This window comes from Castor canadensis, chromosome 6, assembly GCF_047511655.1.
Source record: "Castor canadensis chromosome 6, mCasCan1.hap1v2, whole genome shotgun sequence".
In the NCBI taxonomy this organism is placed as follows: domain Eukaryota; kingdom Metazoa; phylum Chordata; class Mammalia; order Rodentia; family Castoridae; genus Castor; species Castor canadensis.
Window position 1 is genome coordinate 2,966,716 of NC_133391.1, and position 22,736 is coordinate 2,989,451.

At 54.3% G+C, this 22,736-nt stretch overlaps 2 protein-coding genes across 2 annotated transcripts in view; both read right to left on the reverse strand.

The window, feature by feature from the left end:
* Fbxl18 (F-box and leucine rich repeat protein 18) overlaps positions 1–6,165 on the reverse strand; it is a 31,103-nt gene extending 24,938 nt beyond the window's left edge. The window contains exons 1-2 of the mRNA XM_074075493.1: positions 6,008–6,165; positions 1,894–2,109 (exon numbers count right to left, since the gene is read on the reverse strand). Coding sequence (XP_073931594.1) covers positions 1,894–2,109; positions 6,008–6,025 — 234 coding nt within the window. The 5' untranslated portion in view covers positions 6,026–6,165. The remainder of the gene's footprint in view (positions 1–1,893; positions 2,110–6,007) is intronic.
* A 3,690-nt stretch (positions 6,166–9,855) lies between these two features.
* Actb (actin beta) lies at positions 9,856–13,414 on the reverse strand. Its single transcript, XM_020185977.2, has 6 exons — positions 13,325–13,414; positions 12,263–12,391; positions 11,896–12,135; positions 11,020–11,458; positions 10,754–10,935; positions 9,856–10,627 (listed from the first exon to the last, which is right to left on the reverse strand). Exons 2-6 carry the CDS (start codon positions 12,383–12,385, stop codon positions 10,484–10,486), a joined length of 1,128 nt encoding a protein of 375 aa, XP_020041566.1. The 5' UTR covers positions 12,386–12,391; positions 13,325–13,414; the 3' UTR covers positions 9,856–10,483.
* Positions 13,415–22,736: the final 9,322 nt, after the last annotated feature.

A 22,736-nucleotide genomic window follows, 5' to 3' on the forward strand; every position in this document is an offset into this window, starting at 1 on the left:
CAGAAAGTGGGGCTGCCACTGCTAATAACTGGTCTGCTACATGGGCGTGGTGGCATGCATCTGTAATCCCAGCCACCCAGGAGGCTGAGGCAGGAGGATCACAGTCTAAGGCCAGCCTGGGCAAAAGCACAAGACCCTAACTGGGATGTGGCTTAAGTGGCAGAGCATCTGCCTAGCAAGCATGAGTTCAAACCCCAGTACTGCAAAACAAAACACAACAAAACACCTGGCCTGTACTGGCTTATGGGAACCCACACCGGTAGGGAGCATGGATCCCGGTCACCCAAGATCGGCCCTGAGGCTATCTCCATGTAGCCTGTCAGGAACTGTGCACTGAGTCTCCACGCAAAGGTGACTCAGTGGCTGGGATTCCAACTCTGAGGAGATCTACACCCTTGGCTGTGCAACCACAGGACAAATGCTCGCGGTACACAGAGCAGCGCTGAGTTTTGGGAGCTACCCTTCCTCTCCAGGAACAGGCCCTTCATGCACAGGAGGCAATGACATCTGTGCCCTGGGGAGCACTATCCATAGCCCCTACCCAGCAGAAAGAGCAAAAGCTCCCACAAGGGCCTGGCTCTGTGTCCAGGCCTCTGCTGCTTGACCAGGAAGAACAGTCAGGAACTTTTCCCATGATCTTAAGGTCAAGGCCCTACAGATCTGCTTTTTTTTTTTTTCTGCAATACGGGGGTTTGAACTCAGGGCTACACCTTGAGCCACTCCACAAGCCCTGTTTTGTGATGGATTTTTTCAAGTTAGGGTCTCCTGAACTATTTGCCTGGGCTGGCTTTAAACTGTGATCCTCCTGATCTCTGCCTCCTGAGTAGCTGGGATTCTACAGGAGTGAGCACCAGCACCAGACTGATCTGGTTCTTTTTATATTTAAGACACATCATCAACTGATTTTCAAGATTTAAAAGCTATTCGAGGAAAAAATTATCTTTTCTTCTGTTTTGGGGTGGTACTGGGATTTGAACTCAGAGCCTCGTGCTTGCTAGGCAGGTGCCCCCACCCCTTTTCTTCTATTTTTTGTTTATTTGTTTTGTTCTGTTTTGCTTGAACTCATGGCCTACACCTTGCGCCACTGCACCAGCTCTGTTTTGTGATGGGTTTTTTCGAGACAGGGTCTTGCAAACTATTTGGTTGGGCTGGCTTCAAACCACGATCCTCCTGCTCTTTGCCTCCTGAGTAGCTGGGACTACAGGCATGAGCCACCAGCATCCAGCTATTTGTTTGTTTTTTGAGGCAAGGTGTGAATATTTGGCTCACATTGGCCTTGAACTTGTGATCCTCCTGCCTCAGCCTCCTGAGTCCTGGGATTACAGGTGTGCGCCACCATGGCTGGTGAAGGATGAGCTTTTTACTAGGTGGTGCTGGGACAACCATGCCATATACATAAAACGTGAACCTGGACCCTACCTCCACCCTATACACCATATGTATATTAACATGACATGGATCGTCACTACGGAAGCAAAAGCAAACAGACAGAAAAGTGCAGAACTTCTAAAAAGGAGGACATAGCAGCTTATCGTAGCCTCAGGTTTAAATGGAACCTGGAGCAACCGCAGCCCTCACTCACTGCTGGCGGTGTCACAGCCCCACCCACTGCACCTCTGGAGAGCAGCATGTTCTACTGTCTCTGGAGCTTCCAACCCAGCAACCCCACTCTCAGTGCCTACGGGAAGGCCTCTCACCTGCTCTGTGCCCGCCCAAGGCCTGGGCTCCCTCCCAGAACTAGGTCCAGCGCACCTGCGTCCTCCTCCCCCATATCAGCCACTTCTCCACCATAGGGCACTGGAGCCAGCTGCAGTCTGTGTGTGGAGGGCCCTCCTCTTGCTCCCGCGATAGTGTCTGGGTCATTTTCAACCCCCCAGCCCCGCACGGCCTCACCTGGTAGTCCTTCTGCAGCAGCACAGTGTGTACCAGGCTCTTGTCCAGGCACAGGGTCGCCAGCTTCCGGCAGGTGCGCCGCACATTCAGCACCAGGTCTGTGCTGGGAACGTGGCTTAGGATATGCAGGAGGATCTCATCCGAGAACCCCAGCAGGTGAGCATCACCTGCCCCCTCAGTTGCTGTGGGAGGTGCGTCATCATCATTGGTCATGTCCTGAAAATACGGGGGACACCAAATTGCCACTGGATCGCCGAGGGCAGCTGTTGGCCTGGCCTCCCCAGGTAGGGAGAGAGGGCAAGGAGAGCCCCTGAGGCCGTGGGAAACAGGTGCTCCACCAACTCCCCACTGGTGTCACAGAGCTCCTGAGATTCTCCACAAACCAGGACTGAAGAGTAGAAAAGCCACTGTGGTTCAAAAGAGATTTTGGCTTCCGACATGCTTTTCAGATTTTTAAAGACAGGGTCTTGCTGTGTAGCCTATACTGGCCTTGAACACACAATCCTCCTGCCTCAGCCTCCCAAGTGCCGGGAATACAGGTGTGCATCTCTACACCTTGCTGCCCACAGTCACTTCTACCACCGTTTCCAGCAACTGTGTCTACAGGCCCCTCGTCTCCAACCTGCCCCTCTTCCACTCTGCTTCCCCTATGTCTGCATGGATGGAAACTTTGCATTTGTGGAAATCATCTTGCTGTCATGGCAATTGCGACGCCATGAAGGGAGAGCCTATCTGCCGGCTCCAAGATGCTAGGGGTCCCCTGGGAACTGACTGTCCTGCGGGATACTGCATCCTGCCCAGCCCTCACCAGGCGCCAAAGCACGCAGCCAGGTCAGAAAAGTCACTTTACTATGAAGGTCAGAAGTCCAAAGATTTAGGCTGGGGATGTGGCTCGGGGGCAGAGCTCCTACCAAGCACACACAAGGAAGTGCAGCACAAAAACAGCCAGCATCAGCATCAGGACTTCCGCAAGAACAGGACTGTACTGAAGTTTTCCTTTACTTTTTCAGTGCTGGGGGGAACCAGGGCCTTGTGCATCCTACACAAGTGCAGTACCACTGAGCCACAGCCCAGCCCCAGCTTTCCTTAAAGTCACCTAGCAGTCACAAGGACTTAGCGAGTGTGCCAGGAATTGAGTCTGCTCCCTCTGTCCCGGCTCATCTCTCCCACATGCTGTGCCCCAAATAAAAGAGTCGCGGCCTGTCAGGCCTGCAGCATAGCCCTAGTGGTCCCCATGGTCAAGGCAGGCACTTGGCAGGGAGGACCCAAGAAGAAGTCAGCTGATCAGCAGCTCACAGGGTCTCCGCTGCCTATGGCAGCTCCTGGAACGTGGCTACAGGGCCGGCAAGAGTCAGGTCATTCCCCTGAATGTGGCCTTTGTGGGACAGTGTCTATAAGTTAATGTTCCTTGCACCCAGGCCAGGTGGCAGGCTCTGGACAGGACACAAGTGAAGGGTGTGCACCTGGAGGAAGGGAGTAGATAGACCTTGGGTTTCTTAACCTGGCCTGAGGATGCCCACCTCCACCTCCACCCAAGTAAACTGTACTTGCTTCCATCTGTCTCCCAGGACCACGTTCTCAGCCACTGGAGAAGCCTGAGGCAGGTCATCCTCCACCTTAAACCCTTACATAAATAGCACAGGTCAAAGGTCTCGCAACGAGTCAAGCAGGGCTAACTTCCCTTCCCTCTCCACCACTAGGGGGGTCCAGGTAAATCCTGCAAGCACTAATTTCTGGAGTGTCTGAAACCCTAACTCAGGGCTCAGGGTGACACTGGAGCTGGCTTTCATCATCCCACGTGATCCTTCCCAGGCCCATGGGACCATCCAGGTAGAGCCATATGGTGACAAGTTGAGAGAGGCTAAAGTTTAGTTATTTGCTGAACTCTGTGTTTTGTGTACTTTTCAAACTGTGTAACATTTTGCAAAAATTTTTAAAAGCTAAGCAAAATTGAAATCTGAAACCTCAGAACCTGCCCAAAACACAACCCCTGCCCCGCCAGAAAGGACTCTGACTTAAAGGCACCTAAAGAAACCAGAGATTCTCAAATAAGTGGGTGAAATGTCTGGGATGTGTTTGAATAACCCAGATGAAGCAAGAGGGGTCATGTACAGACAACTTGTGCAACAGCCCATAGCTGAGTAGAAAAGCCATTCCTATGCCTGACATGGTAGTTGACGCCTATAATTCCAGCACTCAGTAGGGTGAGGCAGAGGATCTGAGTTTGCGGGCAGCCTGAGCTACACAATGAGACCCTATCTCAAAAACAAACAAAGCCAGGCACCAGTGGCTCATGACTATAATCCCAGCTACTTGGGATGCTGAGATTGGGAGGATAGAGGCTCAAGGCCAGCCTGGGCAAATAGTTCTTGAGACCCTATCTCCAAAATAACCAGAGCAAAATGGAATGGAGGTGTGGCTCAAGTGGTAGAGTGCCTGCTTAGCAAGCACAAGGGCCCTGAGTTCAAACCTCAGTACTGCCCAAAAAAAAAAAAAAAAAAACCAAATACTCCCTCCACTCATCACCCTGGCCCAGGCTCCTGGGACAATTATAATGGCATCCCTGATCAACCAGGACCAGCTCTGAACAGGGATCTCCCTATGTTGTTCAGGCTGGTCTCAAACGATCCTCCTGCCTTAGTCTCTGGAGCACTGGGTTACAGGATTGTACCACCTGGCTTAAACAGGAATTTTTGTTTTTTTAATGCCCACATCCTCCTGCCGGGCTGCAGTCATGGTTCTAGGTTAGAAAATGTGAGCTTTAATTAGTTAGTGCCTCTTTTACTGGGATTTGAACTCAGGGCCTTCACTTTGAGCCACTCCACCAGCCCTTATTTGTGATGGGATTTTTCGAGATAGGGTCTTGAAAAATATTAGCCCAGGCTGGCTTTGAACCACGATCCTCCTGATCCTCCTGATCTCTGCCTCCTGAGTATCTGGGATTAAGGTGTGAGCCAGCCTGGCTAGCATTGTCTCTTATTCTTTAGGATTTTGTCAAAAGAAAAACTCAGTGTTACATGCCTAAACTACCTAGGAGGCTGAGACGGGAGGATCACTGGACCCCATAAGTTCAACATCAGCCTGGGCAATGTAGCAAGTGGAGGGGGAGAAGGGAGAGGGGAGAGGAAGGTGCCTAATGCAGCAAGAGGCAAGTCTTGCTGGTCATGTGGCCCACTTGTGCTTCAAGAAAGGGAAGGGGTGTTTGAGCCAGAACTCCATAAAACCAAGTTACCAGACCCTCCTACCTGTCCTCAGCACCCACAACCAACGAAGATCTACCAACCCAGCAAGGCTTTGCCAGAACTCTTCTCCCCAGACCTGGCCCTTCCAGCCTATCTTGAGTCTGCAGGTGGGCCACACCCCCTTTCCTGTCAGTCAAGGAGCCCCCAGGAACCATTTCTTGTGCCAAATTCACTTCAAACGCAGAGAAGCTGTCAGCAGCCCGCGCATCCCCATGCGCCATCCATTCTGAGGAAAATACTTGAACCTCTCACTGCACGAACCCAAGGAAGCGCCTAAGATTTCCAAGGGCGCCCACCTGTCTCAGTCCTAGGAGAGCATAGATAAAAACCCAAGGACACGTGTAAACGGGCAGGAAGTAGGAAAGTCACTAGCTAGGGGCCTGATCCCCTCTCTACTCGTCTGCAGGGAAAATACTCTGCACTATTACAGGACTGAGGTCTCCGGAGCGCGTGGGGAAGAAATTGCAGGGTGAAGTCGCAAGTCCTCGGATGAAATGGCCTTTCCTCCATCATCCTCCCCCGTGCAACAGCAGGCTCCAGAGAAACGGGAGCCGGGTTTAAACTGAGCAGAGATGGGAAGCGGGACGGAAGGGACAACGTCCCGAAGTGCGAAGGCCGAGTCAAGGCGAGGAGCATGGAGAAGGGACCTGAGAGCTCCGGGGCGAAGAGAAAGGCGCCACGGTGGCGATCGGGGACAGCAGGGCGAGGCCCAGGAAGGAGGGCGGGATTGGGGTCAGGATGCGCCCGGGATCGAGGCCAGGGTCGGGAGGAGAAGGGCAAGGAGGGAGGGGTCGAGGTCAGGATGGGAAGGGCCGAGGTGTGGGGGGGGGGGGGGTCCCAGGTCTCAAAGTGAAGAGAAGCACTGGCCATACCTCTCCAGAGCTAGCCATGTCGCCGGCGTGTCGTGTCGCGGCCGCCGGAGCCGCAGCCCCGGGGCCTCCTGCCTGCCAGCTTAGGGATGCTCGAAGCCGGCGCGTCCACCGCTCAATAGAGACCCCGGCGAGGGGCGGGGCTAAGATCACTTCCGGCGCCCGCTGATACGTACTTCCGCTCGCCCCGCCGACTGGTCCTGCGCGGCCGCCATGTTGGGTGTGGCGTTCTCCGAGGTACTACTGCTGGGGAGTCGAGGGGCCTAGAACAAGTGGCCTCTGCCTCATCGCTGAGCTAGTTTCCCAAACCCTTACCCTCTGCATGGTCCCTTCCAGCCACCTCTACCTCCTTCTGCCGCCCCAGCAAGGTTCCCCGACTCTAGGCCTTTGCATTTGACCTTCGCACTGCCTGCAGTGTGCACAACCCTCCTGTCACACAACCCCGACATCCTGCATGCATAAAATAGCACGGAAAAAGAAAAAGAGAGAAAGAGAGAGCGCGCATGGAAACAAAGGGGGGGGGTGCATATTATCAAAGCACGTTAAACTCACTATGGATCTAGCACAATGAAACCCCTTTGTATTATTAATAATATGCTAATAAAAATAAGTAAGACAGCATGGCCCCTCCCACCTTCACATACATGTACCTAATTTTGATCCTTTTGGGCCCTCCTCTCAGCCACCATAAGCTGTAAGGAGAGACCCTATTAGAATTATTCCTGCCGTGTTGCAAGCACTCAATAAATATTTGCTGAGTAAATTAATGCATATGTCTTTATCCTTAGCATTTGCATTTTAAAGTAGTTTGCTAATAAGCATCCATGGGGCGCTGGGCGTTGGTACCTCACGCCTGTAATCCCAGCTACTTGGAGGCTGAGATAAGGAGGATTGAGATTCGAGGCCAACCGTGGTAAATAGTTTGTGAGATCCCATTTCCAGAATAACCAGAGCAAAATGGGCTGGAGGCGTGACTTGAGTAGTAGAGCTCCTCTTTGCAAGTGTGAAGCACTGAGTTCAAACCCCAGTATCACCCCCCAAAAAAATTTCAGGCTAGGGGCATAGCTAAGTAGTAGAACTCACATTTCACATGCTTGAGGCCTTGGACTCCATCCCCAGCACCAAAAATAAATAAGTAAATACAAGATGAGATGACAGTCCTCTATCACTAGCCCTTAGAATATTCCTTGCTGATATCAATGCACACTAACTAAATAGTCCTCCATTTGAGCGACTGGTTAATGTCTATTCTGCTGCTGGCTGTTGAACACTTGAAATGTTTGTGCAACTGAGGAACCAAATGCTCCATTTTATTTGGTTTTTTTTTTTTGCTTTTTTTTTTTTATTCATATGTGCATACAATGTTTGGGTCATTTCTCCCCTCTCCCCAAATGCTCCATTTTAATGAATTTCAACTTAAATAGATTCAAATGGCCAGTGGCTCCCACCTGGGACTGTGCAGCAAGTTCAGAAGGGCAGGGACAATGTCAGGAGGTGACTGCTGTAATGTATGTTGAAAACCAGGTGTGGCAGTGCACTGCTATGATCCCAGCCACTTAGAAGGCAAATGGAAGGAGGATCACAAATTCCAGGCCAGGCTAGTCTACACAGGGAGACTATGTTTCAAAAAAAAAATTAAAATAAGGGACTAAAGCCTGGTTCAAATGGTAGAGCACCCACCTTGTAAGTGCAAAGCCCTAAGTTCAAACCTCAGTACCACCAAAAAAACAAAGCGGACTTCAAGGGTCAGAGCTGCCTCCTGGAGGAACCAACCACCTGAAAAACTGGGGAACCGGCTGTCCCAGGGTGGAACAAGTTGAAACTGATCCTGGTGTAGACAAGTGCAGGTCAGGGTCTCTGGGTCCCTGCAGACCGTTTCTAAAAGAAAACTGGGAATCTTGGACCTGTCAGTACAGGCAGGGCACTGATAGAACTTCAGAGGCATTGGAGTCAAAGACAAAGCCGTGAAACTCTAGCTGGTTCATTTGCAGGGTGGAGGAACTTGAACCCAGCCTCCTGTCCTAAGCCTCAGGCTCCTACCCTGTAAAATGTGCAGAAAGGGAAGGCGGTAGGCAACATTGTGTTGTCCTGCCTGGGATGGCCTAGATTCTGGGCCTTTGGTACAAGCCAGGCCTTGGATGACCACCCTGCCTGCTGGCCCCAGGAGATGGAGGTGGGGGGGTGAGGCCAAACGATTCCCAAAGCCAAGTGTGTCTGGGCTGCACTTCCGAAGCCTTGTGGAGCAGTGGCCCACATCCTGCTCTATCCTGAGGGTTGGTCTTGTCTCCCTGCCTCTGTCCTCCTGACACTCAAGCCACACTGCTGCCCAGGTCACTCCCCTGACCTGAGGCCAGCTTGCCCAGAATGCCTTCTGGGGCTGCTTCTTCCTCCAGCGATGGCTCCTCCCCCGAGTCCTGTCAACCTGGCTCTGCAATCCTCTATTACCTTTCTGTTTTGCCCAAAAAAGGCAAAATGATTGCTTTTTTAAAAATCTAGATTTCTGAGTCAGGCACGGTGGTGCATGCCTGTAATCTCAGGATTCAGGGGTGGAAGCGAAAGGATTTCAAGTTTGAGGCCAGCCTGGGCTACACATCAAGACCCTGTCTCAAGGAGAAAAAGAAGACTGTATTTCTTAGCTTTTTTCGTTTTATTGAGGACGATTCATTTTGATGCCTGTCCACACCAATAAAACAACCAGTTAACATAACCATGAATCTGTTTTTTGGGTTTTTTTTTTTTTTTTTCAGTGGAACTGGGGTTTGAATTCAGGGCTTCACAATTGCAAAGCAGGCATTCTACAGCTTGAGCTGCACCTCCAGTCCATTTTACCCTGGTTGTTTCGGAGACAGGAGTCTTGAGAACTATTTGCCTAGGATTGCCTCGATCCACAACCCTCCTGATTTCAGCCTCCTAAATAGCTGGGATCACAAGCATGAGCCATGGGCGCCTTGTTCTGCTTTTTTTGTTGCCATTTGTAATTTGTTTGCCTGCATTTGTGATCTTTCCCATATGCTGAGTGCCTCCTCCAGGGCAGGGGACCCATCTGCTTTGTTCTCCTGCCCCTCCACTACCTGGTGTGAGTTAATGAATGGATGGACGGAAATTATGAAGGGTGGGTGGGTGGATGAACAGATGGATGGGGTCCCAGTTTCCACATTTCACAGCTCCAAAACTTTATCCTGTGAGTCATCTTAGTAGCCTCAAGTCCAGCATAGCTGGCAGTCACCCAATGTTAAATTAAGTGGTCTAGGTGGAATCTACTTGTGAGCCCATGGCTCACCACCCAGAGTAACTGGAACATCCCAGACCTCTGGGGCTGCCCACTGCACCTGCTGTCCAAGGTCCCACACCCCTCTCCTTGCTGGTGTCAATCACAGCTGTGCCAGAAGGAACAGCAACCAGGCAATCCCTGCCTCCCAAAACCCGTCTGTTCCCCCTAGCCCAGGGAGGCCACAGGTAGGGACCCACCTGCTAACCACAAAGCAGAATGCCTAACTCCAGTTGTCCCAAAACCAAGGACTGTTGTCCTGTGGTCCACACTGCACCAGGAACGAAAGTTGAGTGGGTATCAGGGAAAGGTCTGGACCTCCTTGAGCTGCTATGGCCATAGGTGGGTCTCAAACCAGGGCAAGGTGACATTCCAGGAAATGAAAATAAGGAAGGCCAAGGTACGTGGTACCCACTCATTACCAAGGCCATAGTAATCCTGTAAGACACCTAGCCACCCCACCATGGCATCCCACGCTGCCCAGCTAAGCTCCAGGATGACACAGCCCCTCTCCCATCCCAAGACTGCTGTAGGGGCCTGGCCCCCACCCCACTCCTGCAAAGCCACAAAGCCACGCCTGGCCTGTTTTTTAAGGTGTGCACTTTATTGAACTGGTCTCAAGTCAAGTGTACAGGGAAGTCCTGGCCGCCTCCACACCTCAACCCACTCCCAGGGAGACCAAAAAAGCCTTCATACATTTCAAGTTGGGGGGATAAAAAGGGGGGGGAAACGATGGCTGACCATTCAAAATAAAACAAAATAAAAAAGTATCAAGACGAAGATTAAAAAATTTGCATTACATAATTTACACAAAAACAATGCTTGCGGCCTCCCCGGTGTGGACTAGGGGAGGACTGAGTAGGCCATTCTCCTTACAGGAGCGGGGGGTGGCTTGGGAGGTCGAGGGACTTCCTGTAACAGTAATTTTCACGATATTTGGAATGACTATTAAAAAAAAAGAACAATGTACAATCAAAGTCCTCGGCCACATTGTAGAACTTCGGGGATGCTCTCTCCAACTGCTGTCACCTTCACCGTTCCAGTTTTTAAATCCTGAGTCAAAAGCGCCAAAACAAAAAACAAAAATTTAAAAAAAAATTAAAAAAAAAAAAAAAACCAAAAAACAAATGAAGCCATGCCAATCTCATCTGGTTTTCTGCGCAAGTTAGGTTTTGTCTAGAAAGGGTGTAACGCAGCAAGAATCAGTCCGCCTAGAAGCATTTGCGGTGGACGATGGAGGGGCCAGACTCGTCGTACTCCTGCTTGCTGATCCACATCTGCTGGAAGGTGGACAGCGAGGCCAGGATGGAGCCGCCGATCCACACCGAGTACTTGCGCTCAGGGGGAGCGATGATCTGCAGAGGAAGGGAAAGTCACCATGAAGACCCCAGGCTGCGGTGTCCCTTACACGGGAGGCCCAGCACAGGACCCAGCCGACAGCTCCCCCAGGCTCATCCATGGGCCCAGGCTGGCTGGCTCACCTTGATCTTCATTGTGCTGGGGGCCAGGGCGGTGATCTCCTTCTGCATCCTGTCGGCAATGCCTGGGTACATGGTGGTGCCACCAGACAGCACCGTGTTGGCGTACAGGTCCTTGCGGATGTCCACGTCACACTTCATGATGGAGTTGAAAGTGGTCTCGTGGATGCCACAAGATTCCATACCTGAGGAGAAACGGAGTCAGACTTAACCTCCATGTGGCCCCAAGCCAGTCGCCCTTGGGTGGGGAAGGGACAGGCCAGACTCACCCAGGAAAGAGGGCTGGAAGAGCGCCTCGGGGCAGCGGAACCGCTCGTTGCCAATGGTGATCACCTGCCCGTCGGGCAGCTCGTAGCTCTTCTCCAGGGAGGAGGAGGACGCAGCTGTGGCCATCTCCTGCTCGAAGTCCAGGGCGACATAGCACAACTTTTCCTTGATGTCACGCACGATCTCCCGCTCGGCGGTGGTGGTGAAGCTGTAGCCACGCTCGGTCAGGATCTTCATGAGGTAGTCTGTGAGGTCCCGGCCAGCCAGGTCCAGACGCAGGATGGCGTGGGGAAGGGCGTACCCCTCGTAGATGGGCACAGTGTGGGTGACCCCGTCACCGGAGTCCATCACGATACCGGTGGTACGACCAGAGGCATACAGGGACAGCACAGCCTGGATGGCCACGTACATGGCTGGGGTGTTGAAGGTCTCGAACATGATCTGTAGAGAAAAGGGCTTTGTCAGCCCGCTGCAAACCACCGGGGACAGCCAGGCCAGACTGGGGACATGCAGAGTGCAAAAACAGCTAAGAAGTGTGCTAGGGGACTCAGGATAGGGATCCGTTCAGACCTACTGTGCACCTACTCAATACACTCCAAGGCCACCAGCCTCGTTAGCTTTTGTCACACGAGCCGTGTTAGTACCTACTGCCACAGCAAGTATTTTTTAAAACACCTAATCAGAAAGGCTGAAGAATAAAAGCTCATCTGGGAAAAAGCGAACAGAACCTGCCAAGTTCCAAAGGAGGAGACACAGGCCAGAGAAGAAAGTCCTAGGAGAATGGCAGAAGAAAGACCAAGTGAGATAGGGCGTGGCACAGAGGGCGGGCAAAGACGGAGGAGGCCACGGGGGAGGGGGAAGGCCGCCCCACTACTAACCTGGGTCATCTTTTCACGGTTGGCCTTGGGGTTCAGGGGGGCCTCTGTCAGCAGCACAGGGTGCTCTTCAGGGGCCACACGCAGCTCATTATAGAAAGTATGGTGCCAGATCTTCTCCATGTCGTCCCAGTTGGTGACAATCCCGTGCTCGATGGGGTACTTCAGGGTCAGGATGCCTCTCTTGCTCTGGGCTTCGTCGCCCACATAGGAGTCCTTCTGACCCATGCCCACCATTACGCCCTGCAAAAGCGATCAACAACCCTCAGCAAGGGCACGGCCCCCGAAATCCCCACCTGGAAAGCCCCAGGGTCCGTCCCCCGACCCACAAAGGGAGCAGGGTCCATCCACACGCAGCAGGCCACCCTACCTGGTGCCTTGGGCGTCCCACGATGGAGGGAAAGACAGCCCGGGGAGCATCATCACCCGCGAAGCCGGCTTTGCACATGCCGGAGCCATTGTCGACAACGAGCGCAGCAATATCGTCATCCATGGTGAGCTGCGGAAGAAAAAAGGGGCGCGGTGACCAAAGGTTTTCCCCCGACGCTGCACCCCCAGAAGGCGCGGCCGCCCCCGCCCTGCCCACTTCCGGCGCGCTGCAGCCACAGGCCGCCAGGGGGCGCCGGCGCGCGCCCAGCTCGGGGACAAAGGAAGCCGGGCCGGCCGCGTTTTGACCATAAAAGGCAAATGCTGGTCGGAGGCGGCCCCGCGGCGGCGCGCGGCAGGAAGCCAGGACCCCGCCCACCTCTCCATTAGGCTCCGCCCCGCCCAACCACCACCCGGCCAAGGGCGGGCGGGTGCGCGCAGCAGCCACACCCAGCGGCAGAGGCAGGAAGCGCGCGCGTGCGCACTGGCAACGCGGCGACCCCACCCCTTCCGGCCGCCGGTCCCGCCCTCATCTCAACCCGGGACGCGGCGCTCGCTGGACCTCGGCGCGCATGCGCAGTGACAACCCCCAGCCCCCCACCCGGCCCAACCGGCCCCGCCGCGCCCCGCAGCCGGTCTGGACAAAGACCCGCCGGCTGCCATACAGTCAATGCAACACCCCGATCTCAGCACCGAGTCCCCTAAACGAGAAGAGCATGCACATCACCACCCAGGCCTCCCCAAGTCGAGGGGGCTTTTTAAAAGTGCAAACCGGGTACGTCCACCACCGCCCTCGACTCAAGCGTCCACGCTACAGCCTGAGTGGCTCCTTCGATCGTCCCTCTCCACCGCCCAGCAGCTTCCCAAATGCTCGCACCGTAGCCGGAGGAGCTCCCCCAAAAGTGCAAGTGTCCACTCCGCAGCTCCTCCGCACCGCACCCTCCCCCCACCACCACCACCACCACCTTCGTCCCCAGCTAGGGACGTGATCGCAATCCGCTTTGGGCCAGGCAAGAGAAGGCTTGAGGTCCCGTTCGGGTGGGTCAGCACGGTGGCTCAGCCTTACCTGGGTGGCGGGTGTGGACTGGCGGCGGTGGAGCTGCGAGGGGCCTGTGCTCGCGGGATGGACGCGGTCTCGGCAGTGGCTGCGCGTCGCGCCGCGGGGTTTTATAGGGCGCCGCCGCGGCCGCTCGAGCCATAAAAGGCAACTTTCGGAACGGCGAGCGCTGATTGGCTGCGCGCCGCTCACTCACCGGCCTGGCCGCACAGTGCAGCATTTTTTTACCCCCTCTCCCCTCCTTTTGCAAAAAAAAAAAAAAAAAAAAAAAAAGAGAGAGAGCGAAAGCGAGATTGAGGAAGAGGATGAAGAGTTTGTGGCGTTGGCTGCCCTAGAGTGCTGGCCCCATGAGCCTGGGGTTATGTACATGGCTCTGTGTCCCGCAGGACAAGTGTCCGATCCTGGCTGGCATGGCCAGGCCTGGATCCGGACTGCCCATCTGATGCCCCCACCCACCCCGGGACCCTCTGGGTTGTGGGTGTCGCATGAGCACTGTGCACCGAGGTGGGCGAGGGTCAGCACCAGTGCCGGGCACCTGGGTAACAAGGATGCTTGCTTAAAAAGGAGTGTGTGGCGCCTGGAGTGGTCAGGATGTCACTGCCCCTTGCCAACAGGAGCTCAGTGGTCCAGAAAGTCCGGGCTGGGAGCCTCCTGCTGGGACCCATTTTGCTAAGTGCATGGTAGGGGGCTACTCAGACCAGGAGGAGTTGAGTAGGGTGTGGTTGCAGGAGCCAGGGGGTTTTTGTCATTTAGGAGGGCCACTCTGGAGACAGGACTGTCTTCCACCCTCACCAGCCCTCTGAGGGAATTGAGGGAATCCAGTGGCTGGAGGTGGCCTTTGATGACAGTGGTCTCCACTGCTCCTCCGCTGCAGGCCGAGGAAGAGACCATGCTCTATGGAGCCTGGAAACTTCTATTGGAGCCCCGCTGTTTTTTCAGGCTTCTCTGATCACTCCTAACCAAGGCCACTGGCCAGGCCTGGGCTGTTAGCTGGTGGCCCCTGCAGCCACCAGACACTGCTTCACTGGGGCCCACCATCCATCATCAACCTGTCATGAAGAGTCACAGCTGAGCGACAATCCTGGACCATCTGGATGGAGGCTGCAGGGACTCCGGAGGACCATGTGTTGAAGAGGAGTTGGGGGTGGGGCTGGAGCTCAAAGCCACCCAGAGAAGTCCCTTTCCTTGTCACCCTTTCTCACTCTGGGTCTATCCACCAAAGATCAAGCAGGACCCCAGGGGGCCCAGGAGTGTTTTGCTATTGAAGTGGGTGATCTGATAGACAGAACTGAACCCATACATTCATAAGGGACCATGGAACCCCAGAGGGGTGCCAGACTCAGCCTAAGGGGCACATGAGGTGTTGTGGGATAGGGGTGTGACAAGAGGCTGTGTCTTCACTCAAACAAACAGGAAGGGTGCTCCAGGTGAGGTGCCCCAAGCCTGCTCAGAGATTTGCTACTGGAGTGTCTGTGTTGAAACCAGCAAAGGATCAATCCATATATGGATGCAGAGTAGTGGCCAGGGAGGAGGCTGGGCCAGCTGGATGTACAGGGCTGGTGACAGGGCACTTTGAAGGTTGCAGGCGGGTGGGAAGGGTGACCACCCCCTCCTTCCCCCAGCACACAGTGGAGGCCTCTTACTGTCTGGGATTCCCAGAGAACTAGAGAGATTTGACAAAGCTCCCCGTCACCACCCTGGGCCTAGGCGAACCCAGCCCATTCACTCCCTGCCTTCAGGGGACGGGACTGCCCTGGCCATGGCCTCGTGTCTCTCGATTGTGGGTGTCTTGCTAGCTGCCCACGGGACTTGCCAGTCCTGAATTCACTGGTGGAGGTGGGGTGCATGGGGCGCCCCCCTTGGGGGTCTGTGGATGAGGGCTGCCTGGAGCTGTTCACTGACCCTGGTGATGGGGTGTTGCAGGGAAGATGCTATCCACCAGGATGGCAGGTAGGAGGCTCTAAGCAGCTACATGGGGTAGAAGCAGACCTGATCTCCAAGCCAGACCTGTGCTGCCACTTTGTCTCCTCAAGGTCACAGGTGACAAGGTACAGGAGCTCCAGCCCTATCCAGCCTCTGGCTGGTACAATTCTGGCCAGTCCTACTGGCTTATGGATCCCTCCATTTGCAACAGCTGTTTCCTGGTGCTCTCCTAAGCATCCTTCAAGGCCCATCCCAGAAAGCCCCTATTGGAGAAGTCATGTAGAATCTACCCACAGTTCAGCCCACAGCAAGGCACTGGGCTGGTATTTATAACTCAGCCTTGCCCACCAGACCACCAGTCCTTTGAGGGAGTCCATACCACCCTGGGGCTCTGCTCTGTGGAGTAAGTAAGCACCTGGGGGTCCACAGCCCTCAGAAAGGACCCTAAAAAGATGGCTGATTGGGAGGGGGCTGGGAGTGAGGCTGGGGTGGGGCAAAGGAGCCAAAAAGGGAAAGCAGGGGGAGGGGGACAAGGAAAAGAGGAAGTGGAGGAAGGGGGAGGTGAAAGAGAGGAAGTGAAGGGGTTCTTCTTTGCTTGGGAACTCTGCCCTTGCAGGGAGTTTTTGTAATTGTCACTTGGGGCTGCACAGGGCCCAACCAGAGAGCCTCAGCCAATAGGACGTCACTTGCCTCTTGGGTACATTTTTTTTCTCTTTTCCTCCCAAGTTTTGGCTCCTGCAAGTCCCCCACTCTTCAGGGCCTCAGGGCAAAGGAGCATTTACAGCCCAACACCAAAGACACAGTCCCTGTCCTTCCTCCACTGTTCCAACTGCCACCTGGCCTGGAGACATTCAGATCAGGAGGGGCCCAACCTCTGTTTTTCAGAGAGGGGACTGTTGTCTAGATTGGTGTCAGCCTCCGCCCATCCAGGACAGGGTCCTTGCACACAGCAGGTGCTCACTGAGTGGCTAACTGAATGCATCAGGGAGGGTCTGAAACATTCCAGAACATTCCACACACACCCCCTCTTTACAGCTGACGACACTTGAACAGGGCTGATAAGTACCTAGAGCCTGAACTCCAGTGTGAAGAATCCCAGTCTCAGGGCCCCCTGGGGCAGGAGCCTGGACTCTGCCTCACACAGCCCCTCCCTGGTAAAGTGTCTTCTGGAATGTCCCCAGGGCCTCAGTCCAAAGGCTGCTCCAAAGTTGGAATTCTTGGCCTCACCTCCCTCCTTGGCACATATCTCCTGAGGCCCAGCGAGGACAGCTGCAAGCCCTGGGGTCACACAGCACGAGCTTCTCTGGGGTCTTCCTCCCTGAGCGTTTCAGGATCCCTCTTTCAGCTTTGGACCTCGGGGTTCCTGAGGTGCAGGCTGTGTGTGGGGTCCCCTCTGTCTTCTGCCCAGCTACTCAGCCCTTACAACCAGTTTCAGGATCCCTTCCCAGGCCCAGAGAGGGCATGCAACCCAGCTAGGATCACCCAGCAAGGGCACAGCCAAGAGCTGAGCTAAAAGGTCTTTTCCTTCACAGCAGTTCCTGGATCATGCAGTACCTCCATCCACAAAGCCAGAGCCAGTAGCAACAAGCCAGGCCTGCTTCCAGTTTCTCAACCAAGCACTATTTTTTGTTTGTTTGTTTTGGTGGCACTGGGGTTTGAACTCAGGGCCTCACGCTTGCTAGGAGGCGCTCTACCACTCGGGCCACTCTGCCAGCCCTTGTGTGTGTGTGTGTGTGTGTGTGTGTGTGTTGGGTATTTTTCTAGATAGGGCTGGCTTCAAACTGAGATCCTCCTGATCTCTGCCTCCTGAGTAGCTGGGATTGTAGGCGTGAGCCACTGCACCCAGCTCTTTTCTTTTTTTTTTTCTTCTCTTAATTTTTACTTGTTGGCAGTACTGGGGTTTGAAGAGGGATTTCTTAAAGGACAGTCAGGGAGGGCTTCTCTGAGCAAGTGATCAGCTAACAGAATCAACCCTTGGATCCCACCTACAGACCTAGCCTCTTCCAGGAGGCTTGCCAGGTGGCCTCTTCAGCTCAGCCCTACCTGGGCCTTGACACTTACATGGCAGAGGGGGATCCCTGCTCTGGAGGAACTGGGGACTTCTGACATCTCTTGGGACAGTTTTAAAAAAGTCCTTTAAAACTACCCTTTGTCTTGATCCTCCAGGGCACCAGGAGAAACTTCCCGAGTTCCTGGGGACTTCCCAGACTTGCTGGTTTCATTAAATTATTCAGAAACAGAAAATAAGCTGAGCTGGGCTTCCCTTGAGTACATGCCACCTGTCCCCCTCCTCCAGATGAAACTGAGGTCCAGGGGCTCCCCAGTGCTAAGTGGGTGCAGACCCTCAGGTGGGCTGGGGAGTGTGGAAAGGCCAGAGGAGGCCCCGATTGCTGGGGGTCCAAAGTCCCAGCCAGCAAATGAGTGACCAAGGTCATCCGGAACCCGAGGGATTCAGGGCTCTCTGGTTGTCCAGATGGGAGTCTGAGAAGCCTGGCAATGATTTGGACCAAGCAGGTCAGGGGTGACCAGTACCTTCAAGTTCAAGCCAAATCAGGGGGTCACAGCCTCACACCATGCTGCAGGCTGTGACTTATAAAGGGACCAGGGGACCCTCTAGCTTGAGGGTCAGCATTGTTCAGGGAGGCAGGGTCTTGAAGTCCAGGCCAGTGCTGGACAGTGTGATCAGGGTAAGTGACTTGCTGCCTTCCTGGCTGGATAGGCTCAGTCCTGACACCTTCCCAACTGTACACAGAAGTATCCCCCTGGGCTGGATGCATGTGACTCCCACCTGTAATCCTCAAAACCACTCAGGAGGCAGAGATCAAAGCCAGCTGAGGCCAATAGTTCTTGAGACCCTATCTCAAAAATACCCCATACGGTAGCGGGGTAGCAGAAGGCAGAGATCAGGAGGATCACAGTTCAAATCCAGCCCTAGTCAACTAGCTCTCAAGACTTTATCTTGAAAATACTCAACCTAAAACAGGACTGGTGGAGTGGCTCAAGTGGTAGAGCACATGCATGTGAGGTGTGAGACCCTGAATTCAGACCCCATGCCACAAAAACAAACAAAGGTGCCCTTCAGAGGTAGAATAGCGCAGGAGGTTTAGGAGGGAGGGCGCCGGCCCTGACCCTGGAGGAAGTGGAAGGGGAAGGGCAGGGAGGCGCTGGGAAGGCCTGGTGGGCAGGGTGCCAGCTGACTCACTCGCTGCCCCCTGGGGCTCGGCCTCCCGCCCAGCAGAGAAGGGAAGGCAGGGCCCTGAGGGCTGCTGCTTGCTGGGCTGGGCTCCCCACACCCTGCCCCATAAGTTGGGAATCTCCCCATTTCTCAGAGGAGAAAAGTGAGGCCAGTGAGGGTAAGTCAGACATCCGGGTCCTGACTTGGGGCCCAACTCCGTGGTAAGCCTCACAGTCCCTCCCCAGGTCCTTCAGTCTCCGTGGGCCACTGTTTTTAACTTCTGCAAACCAAGCTGGCATCGGCCTCTCCAGCCAAGAGGCCCGGGCCAGCCCACATGGAAACGCAGCCAGGCCCAGAAATCTCAGCCGCTTCTGGACTTGCCAAGGAACCCGAGCCGGCTGCCGGGGAGTCCAGCTATCTGGGATTCCTGGCCCCATGCCAGGTGCTGGGGACACAAGGGAACATCCCTCGCCTTCACGTGCACTGTCCACTGGGGACACAGAGAATGGCCCTGTGATGCCAGAAAATGTCCCACAGGCAGCCCCTAGTTGGAGAAACATCCCACAGGTCCCCAAGCTTGATGGCTGGAGCGCCAGGTGGCTTCTTTTGGCCCCTCAGCTTCTGCCGGGAGACCGTGGGCAGTGCTCAGGGGTCTTGCTCACTCCTGGCCCAGGTCCCAGGGCACAATGGAAGCTCTTCATTTAGTTCCCCAAGATTTTCATCAGCCGGGGCACCAAGACCAGGAGACACCAGAGCTGTACATTTGTCCCTGTGCCCACTAGGTGTGCTCAGACACGCGGGACTCGGGTAGATTGGGGGACAGCAGATGTACCTGAGGCTGTGGCCCAGAGCAAGGACGGACAGGCTGAAGGGCTGGTGCGGCCCAGGCTGGACTTTGCAATCTGGTGAACCAACTGTACACAGGCCTGGGCCAGATGCCCTGCCTTCCGAGTTCAGTGGAAACAGGGTGAGGACGGTCTAGAGCAGAAACACCCAGAAACGTGGGGTACTCCCTATCCTGCAAGGACCCACAGAATGGTATTTTGGGGACCCCCCCACCTGCCCTTTCTGAACACTTTGAGGCTTCAAGGAGGACTGAGCTCTGTCTCTTACTCACTGGATGGCCTTGGAAAGCCACCCAATCTCTCTGAGCCCACGGGGTCATGAAGACCCTGTGTGAATGGCACTGTCAGGGAAGGGGCTCCCAGATCTTTTACAGAATTGTCACAGGCACCCTGGTGACTTACCACCTCCCACTTATCAAAGGGGGAAATCAAGGCCCAGAGAGGGGCAGAGGCTTGCCCAGCGTCACACAGCACACATTCAGAGTTGCCCAGGTCTGGAGGGCTGAGGGGTTGCTGTTTGTGTGTGGCTTCGATGCCAAGTCTTCTGCTGGTGAGGCCAGGGTGACCTGTCCAGCATGGGGGCAGACCCTGCTCCCCACTGCGGAGGGGTGCTGGCTTTAAAAGCAGCTGGCAGTCAGGCACCAGTGTGCCTACAACCCTAGCTATTTGGGAGGCTGAGATCAGGAGGACTGTGGTTCAAGGCCAGCCCAGGCAAATAGTTTGTGAGACCCCATCTCCAACATAATCAGAGCAAAATGGACTGCAGGTGTGGCTCAAGAGCCAGAGCACCTGCTTTGCAAGCGCAAAGGCCTGAGTTCAAACTCCAGCCCCACCAAAATAAATATATAAACAAATAAATATAAAATAAAAGCAACCGATGCCACTCGGGCAGCTCCTGCAGCATCTTCCTGGGTGTGAGGGAAGCCGCACCCAGCCCTGCCATCTGCAGAGCCCCGTCCCTCGTCCCTCCCCAAGTCCAGTGGACAAGCAGATGCCTAGAGCTCCATGCCGGGTCCTGACTCTCCGCAAATGTGCACATTCTGTTCCTCTATCTGCGACATTGCTCCTTGTTCACCTTGAATGCTGGGCTCTTGCACCATCTCCTGTGAGAAGCCATTCCTGAGCAGGGCAAGGTGGTGTACATCTGTAATCCCAGCTACACAGGAGGCAGAGATCAGGAGGATCAAGGTTTGAAATCAGTCTGGGCAAATAGCTAAAAAAAAAAAAATCACGAAAAAGGGCTGGTGGAGTGGCTCAGGTGGCAGAGCCCCTGCCTAGCAAGCATGAGTTCCTGAGTTCAAACCCCAGTGTCACCAAAAACCAAAAAAAAAAAAAGCAAACAAAACTGCTTTTGCTCAGTCACTGCAGGTACAGTGAACCCAGGCTGGTGACTCAAGGCTGGGCACACTGGATCTCTGCGACATAGAGGTAATGACACCTCTTTTCTGGTACCAGGGTTGCCGCGGGGCCAGTGGACAGGAGGGGCTTTGTGGAGGGGTCCCAGGGGGGCAGGGCGCGCTCATAATCATCCTGAGTCAGACTCCCAAGTGCTGGGATTACAGGCGTGAACCACCACGCCAGCAAAATAGGCACTTCAGACCAAAGTATATCCAGAGTGCCACTAAACATAAAAAAATACTCAGAGTCATGACTCATCTGGGAAATACAAATTTAAGTCACACTGAGGTAAAACTTCACACCCACCAGAATGGATGAAATGAGAAAGACCAACCATAGCAAGTGTTGGCAAGGATTCCAGCAACTAGAACTTTACACAGCTACTGGTGAGAGTGTTGGTCTTTGACCACTTTGGAAATCTGTTTATGGTATTCTGAAAATGTGACCCAGCAATTCTGCTCCAAGATAATTGTGCAGGAAAAAGGGATCTGCTTAAAAACACTTCCAAGAACGTTGTTATATGCTTATAGCTCAAACACTGCCAGGTGTTGGGCGCCTGTGCTCACGCCTGTAATCCCAGCTACTCAGGAGGCAGAGATCAGGAGGATCACAGTTCGAATTCAGCCGGGGCAAATAGTTCTTGAGACCCTATCTCAATAAAGCCCATCACAAAAAGTGGCTGGTGAAGTGGCTCAAGGTGAAGGCCCTGAGTTCAAACCCCGGGTGCACAGGAATGGTAGACAGAAGCCGGGATCACAGCCATTTTGGGTCACAGCTGTCTGTATCAGAAAGGATCTCAGTCCCAGGACTGGCTGTGTTATCTCAAGGGAGTGAGCATCCTGTCTTAGGAGGGTGTCCCGGAGGGTGTGGCGCAGCCTGGCAGTGAGCACGCCCCGGGAGTGACAGGGCTGTGCCAGCTCAGGGCTCACGCCCTGCTGCAGACGTTGGCAGAGGGAGGTGGGGGTGTGTCACAGGAAGTCCTTGGTTCTGTGAGCTACCCCTGACTCACCCAGCCTCTGGTAAACTCACAGTTCAGACTCCAGCCTGCTCTCCACGGGTCCCCAGGGGAAATGTCATGGTTTGATATCCTGAATGTCTGAGGGGCTGACCTGCAGGAGGGGTCAAATCAAATTGGAGATCTGACCAGATTCTCCAGAAGAGGGGTCTTTTGAGATAGGTTTTGAAGTCTGAATAGGAGTCCACCACAGAGACAATTTAGAGGAGGGCTTGACAGGAGAGTATATTGGAGGAACTGCCCAAATCCAAAGTGCCCAGCACTTTAGGAAGTACCTGGGGGCGGAGGGAGGGCTGGCTAAACACCATTTCTTTCCAGGATGGCACCCATGTTTGTATCTGTATCTGGACAGAGGCCCCCCTACGTGAGAAAGAGCCCAACTGAGCAACAGGGTAGGTGGGTGGAGGGGCTGGGGCCTGTCCCCTTCTCTGCTTTGATCCCTCCAGGACACAGCTTGGGGAGGGGCCTCACATCCTTGCTCTTGGTGGGGAGCCTCTAGCTCAGGTCCATTGTACAGGTGGGGTGACCAAGCCTCGCTTGACTGCGCTGAGCTGGAGCTCTGGAACCATCAGGAACAAGAGCCGGGACCTCTAGGGGTTAGGCACCCACAGACACAGGTTGACCAGGCCAGCACCTAGGGCCCAGTGTTGGGGGCACCAGGAGACCTGGGAAAAGATTTGGCAGAAAGTGTGATCCAGGTCTCTCAGCTGACAGCCGTGGCATCTCCGTACTTCCATCCTCCACAGCTGGACAGCTGCCAGCGCCCCTTCCAGTCCTTGTCAGCCTCAGCCCTGGCCCAGAGGAAGAAACAAGCCTGAGGGTCTGGATAGTCTGGAGATTAGCTGACATAGATTAGGGGCAAAGGTGTCCTACGCAGGGCTGGACTCAATCTTGAGAGTTGGGACTTTGTTCTACCAGGGCAATAGGGAGCCAGAGTGGTGGGGGAGGGAGGGGCAGGGCTGATGATAAAGAAGATGGTAAACTCTGAAACCTTGGATTCCGGATTTCTCCCTGACTCTGGCCAAGTTCGAGTTTGTTTGTATTATTAGTGCTTGACTTCCATTA